We start from the raw sequence: 4,826 nt of genomic DNA on the forward strand, positions 1-4,826 counted from the left end.
GGAGTTGGAGGTTGCTGTGAGCTGTGACACCACAACACTCTACCCAGGGCAATAAAGTGAGACTCTGTCTCTAAAAAAAAAAGAAAAAGTATTGTTGTTATGTTGGGCAAAAATAATTCTTCTAGATAAACATTTATGAATAGAATTACATGAAGTTTGGGGGGTTTATAGGAAAATACTCCATTGAGGGTATAAAGTGACTGGGATAACAAAACAAAAAGAATGGTCATGACTTAACGATTATTAAACTGGGGTGATGGGTTCATGGTGCTCATTTCAATATTTTCTTTTGTCTTTGAAATTTCCTACAATAAAATATGCATTAACAATTCATATCATATTTTTGTAATACAAATGAAAACATCCTTCAGATGTCTCTATCTTCAAGATCCAGTTCAAAAGGCATATTCTCCACCAGTGAATAAGCGAGCACACCACAATTGATCCACGTGTGCTGAAAATGCACAAGCAGCATTGACAAATTTGCACACGTTATATATGGTTTATTTCATAATCACCTGATCTGTGTCAATGCCACTTGTCTTTTAATTCAACTTATATATTTTATATGATTCAATGTTTATAATAAGAATCAAATATTTCAATCTTTTAGTTATTAATATTAATAAAAGCTATCTTCTCTTTGATACCTTTCCTGACAACTCATTCCATTATTTGGACTCCACCTAAACTTTGCACATGCAAAAGGGAGCCAGAACATACTTTTGTGTTTATTTGTTCACTTATATTAAAATGATAACAGTGTGCTGTACATGAAACCTCTTCACCAATAGCTGTTGTTATTATTGCTGTTAGAATCATAATATTTCTTTTTTAGGCTGTAAAACTAGCAGTAACTAGTATCTTATTTGTCTTTGTATATTCAGCAGCTATCTTAATGCTTGGTACATTTTAGATGCTCAATAAACATCTGCTGAATAAATTAATGAATGAATGAAATTTAGGATTACTCTTTTCACAGACTTATAGGAAGTCCAGTGGGATTATCCATAAGACTGGAGAATGCAAACTAATTCATTTACAGTTTATTCAATGTTCTAAGACTCGTTTGATCAGACACATAACATGCTCTTAGATTTGGTGTCTATTTAACACCATCACTTTGAGTTCAAATAGGAAAGAGAGGTAAAATACCTTTTTTATTTGGGGCAAGCAAAGAAAGGCACTCAACAGCTTTTCCCTACCTTTATTCCATCCTGAGTTTCTCCCAACTGCAAACAAATACAGAGGGGAGAGGTTAATCAGGAATGGGACAAAGAATAAAGTGAAGCTGAGGGATTAGGTCAGTGAGAGAGTCTCTGTGAGTCCCCCGTCTCAGGGTCTGTAATTGACTATTTCACTTAATACTAAGTAATGTTTCTTAAAGGCTGAAAGCATTTCATGACATTTTTTTAGACTGTGTCAAGAAATATTCTTAGCATAAAGATGACTTGTTCAAAACATGTACCCATTTAATCTCCACAATAACAGTGTAAAGTAAACAAAGCCTGCCATCTCTACTTTAAAGAAGAGAAAACTAAGGAAATTTACCCTTCACTCAACCTGGGATTTTTTTCTTTTTGAGACAGAGCCTCAAGCTGTCACCCTGGGTAGAGTGCTATGACATCACAGCTCACAGTAACCTCCAACTCCTGGGCTCAAGCGATTCTCCTGCCTCCGCCTGTCTAGTAGCTGGGATTATAGGCACCTGCCACAACGCCCAGCTATTTTTTTGTTTGTTTGTTTGTAGTTTTTGGCTAGAGCTGGGTTTGAACCCACTACCTCTGGCATAGGGGGCCAGTGTCCCACTCCTTTGAGCCACAGGTGCTGCCCTTGGCTATTTTTTGGTTGCAGCCATCATTGTCATTGTTGTTTGACCAGCCAGGCTGGATTCGAACTGCCAGCTCAGGTGTATGTGGCCTGGTGCCTTAGCTGCTTGAGCCACAGGCTCCGAGCCTCAACTTGGGAATTTAAAAAGCCACTCAATTTTTTAAAATGCAGTATAGCAGGATAATAATGGTATGTTATCACTACAAAAAAAGGGCTATTGGTTTTGAAGTAGCTGTTAGGTTTATAAGTACTTTGTAGATCCTTAAAGGAAGTATTTGAGCGATTTCCAACTCAAAAATCTTCAGAATGAGGGGGATTTGTTTGCCAGCTTGGTGGTTTGTTTGTTTGTTTGTTTTTAGGTACTTGAATAACTAACTGCTCCTTGAAAAGCGAAGTGTAGAAATCAAAGGCCTGATTGTGCTGAATCCTCCTCTTTCGTCATTATTCAGACTGGTTCCCAGCACGCAGCAGGCCAAAGGAAAGGGTCCAAGTTCTGTTTAAAAATCAGAGACCAAAGAGCTTACTCAGCACCCTGCTCACATTAGTGTTGCTTGTATTCATTATTTAAAATCTTTTGATATCTCCTTGTCTGCAACAACCTTAGGCTTCTGGGAATATTCTCAGAATATAGGTAGCACCTTCCCAATTCAGTTCTGATGAAAAATGCTTCTCAGGACTACTCCCTCTCTTGAAGGACCCCTGGACCAGTCAGGTCCTTAGGCATAATTAAGTCCTGGGCAAGAGTTTTATAGAAGTGGAGCAGTTTTTGTTTTTGCTAATTCGATGTGTGCGGGTGTATGAGAGAAGGGCGAGTTTTCCACTTGGTGGAGAAAGGAGAATCTTAGAATGAAACTGACCACTACTCTGTAGCTCAGCTACTTCCAGCTGATGAGAACACTGACTCTTAGGGGAATAGGCAATGGGTTTTTTGTTTTTGTTGTCGTTCTGTTTCAGCATCTAGGAGAGTGAGGCTGTGCTGCCGCAATCTGACTATTTTAAAGGCTGTTTCTGGAATTCCCCAATCCAAAAGACTTTGCGGAGCTGAGACCCGAGAGCGTCAGGGGACGCTTGGTATGTCAACCCAAATCACAAAGGGCAGAGCTTTTCTAAAAATATGAGAATTATATCTCCTTTTTAGGTACAGGAGGTGGGATGGAAAGAAGGGATCCTGGAGCAGATATCCCAGAAGCATCCCAGAGTGGCATTCTTTGCACAAGGTTATCTAACTCTCCTTGCCAGGCAGAGAAGACATTTGGTCCTTGAAGTAACATTTACTTGGGAGCTCATGATGATTACGTCTAGCGTGTGGCAATCCGGCTGACCCCGAGCGCAGGAGCATCCCTAGGACTGCAGCACAGACCGGCTGCCGCCCCTCCCGCGCCCCACTCCCAGGGGACTGGAGTAGCCTGGAGTCTCTGACGCCATCCCTTCCCGCCTCTGGCCCGCACGGAGCATGCGCTTCCTTCCTCACTTCCTCTCCGGGAGGGAGCCGGAGTAAAGCGACGTCCTAGCGGCCCCGCGGCCCGCGCCGCGTCACAGGAACTTCAGCACCCACGGGGCGGACAGCGCTCCCTGCACCTGAGGACCTGCCGCCCGCCCGAGCGCCCGGAGCCCTCGGATCCCTCCCCGCGGGAGGGCGCGGGCTGCACCGCCGCGGGCCCGGCCCGGCTCCCTCCCCGCCCCCGCCCCGCCCCCGCCCCCTTGGCTCTTCCTGTTTTTACGCCTCCTTTTCATTCATAACAAAAGCTTCAGCTGCGGGAGCCCGGCGCCAGGCTATTTCGGAAGCGGAGCGTGAAAGAATGGGGTTCCTTTGGACCGGCACTTGGATTCTGGGGTTGGTGTTCCACATTAGCCCAATTCAAGCTTTTCCCAAACCGGGAGGCAGCCAAGGTATGTGGACCCTTTTCTTTTCCCCCACGTCCCTTTTACTTCTCCGGGAAAAGCTTGGCATAATCCGTGAGCTGTATGTAAATCACCCTGTCTCGTAGAAAAACGGTCACACCATATCCAGGAATATGGACGGAGAAATCAGTTTGAATTCAGAGACAAAAGACAATTTGTTGCCTTCACTTGTTAAAGGATAAAACAATAAAATAGGTTGTTGCTAAAGATCTTATTTGGAAAAGGTATCTTTTTCACCTAAAGTGGCTTGGAATTTTTTCTAGTTGTTTTACAACCTTTAGCAGATACTCTATTTATAATACTGATCCAAATCAGGCTCTCTTTCTCTAGTTGCGAATAGCCGGTAAGCCAAATGTTAGAACTATATGTTTGATTTCTGGTCAGAAAAGAAAAAAAAAAAGTGTGATTCTATTAACTAAGGAAATACACCAAGATAAAAAACAAGGCAACATTGATGATTATTGTTATTGTATAATCTTGATATTTTTGTTAATACATATTTTATTTCCTAGTCATCCAAGAATATTTCTCAATACTTGTTTCTTCTCTTGTTTTGATGGTTTTATTTAATAAGATATATTTTGTCTTTCCAACGCACAATTAAATTTGTATTTGTGTGTATTTTAGACAAATCTCTACATAATAGAGAATTAAGTGCAGAAAGACCTCTGAATGAACAGGTAGGCAAAAGTAAAATTATAAATGCTGTTTCGTTTTGTTCTAGTTATTATTACGAAGTGTAATTATGCTGTGACATTTTGAACATACAAAGTTCCGGAGCTTAATTGTAAATTGACAGTTTATCCACAACTGAGATGTGAAAACAAAAAGAAAGAGTTCTGGGAGGCAGAGGTGGGTGGATTGTTTGAGCTAAGGAGTTTGAGACCAGCCGGAGCTAGTGTGAGATCTGGTCTCCAAAAACAGTTGGGCATTGGAGGGCCTCTTTAGTCCCAGCTACTTGAGAGGCTGAGGCAAGAGAATTGCTTGAGCCCAGGAATTTGAAGTTGCTGTGAGCTATGATGGCATAGCACTCTACCTGGGGTGACAAAGTGAGACTGTCTCCAAACCAAAAAAAAAGAGTTTAAAGATTTTTT

The 4,826-nt window shown here is 41.8% G+C and overlaps 1 protein-coding gene across 1 annotated transcript in view; it reads left to right on the forward strand.

Annotated features, from left to right (window-relative positions):
- Positions 1 to 3,212: 3,212 nt before the first annotated feature.
- Positions 3,213 to 4,826, forward strand: part of SCG3 (secretogranin III) — a 47,995-nt gene continuing 46,381 nt past the window's right edge. The window contains exons 1-2 of the mRNA XM_003784359.2: positions 3,213 to 3,720; positions 4,360 to 4,412. Of these exons, the coding sequence (XP_003784407.1) occupies positions 3,630 to 3,720; positions 4,360 to 4,412 (144 nt within the window). The 5' untranslated portion in view covers positions 3,213 to 3,629. The remainder of the gene's footprint in view (positions 3,721 to 4,359; positions 4,413 to 4,826) is intronic.

This window comes from Otolemur garnettii, unplaced genomic scaffold (assembly GCF_000181295.1).
Source record: "Otolemur garnettii isolate 467f Iridium unplaced genomic scaffold, OtoGar3 scaffold00011, whole genome shotgun sequence".
In the NCBI taxonomy this organism is placed as follows: domain Eukaryota; kingdom Metazoa; phylum Chordata; class Mammalia; order Primates; family Galagidae; genus Otolemur; species Otolemur garnettii.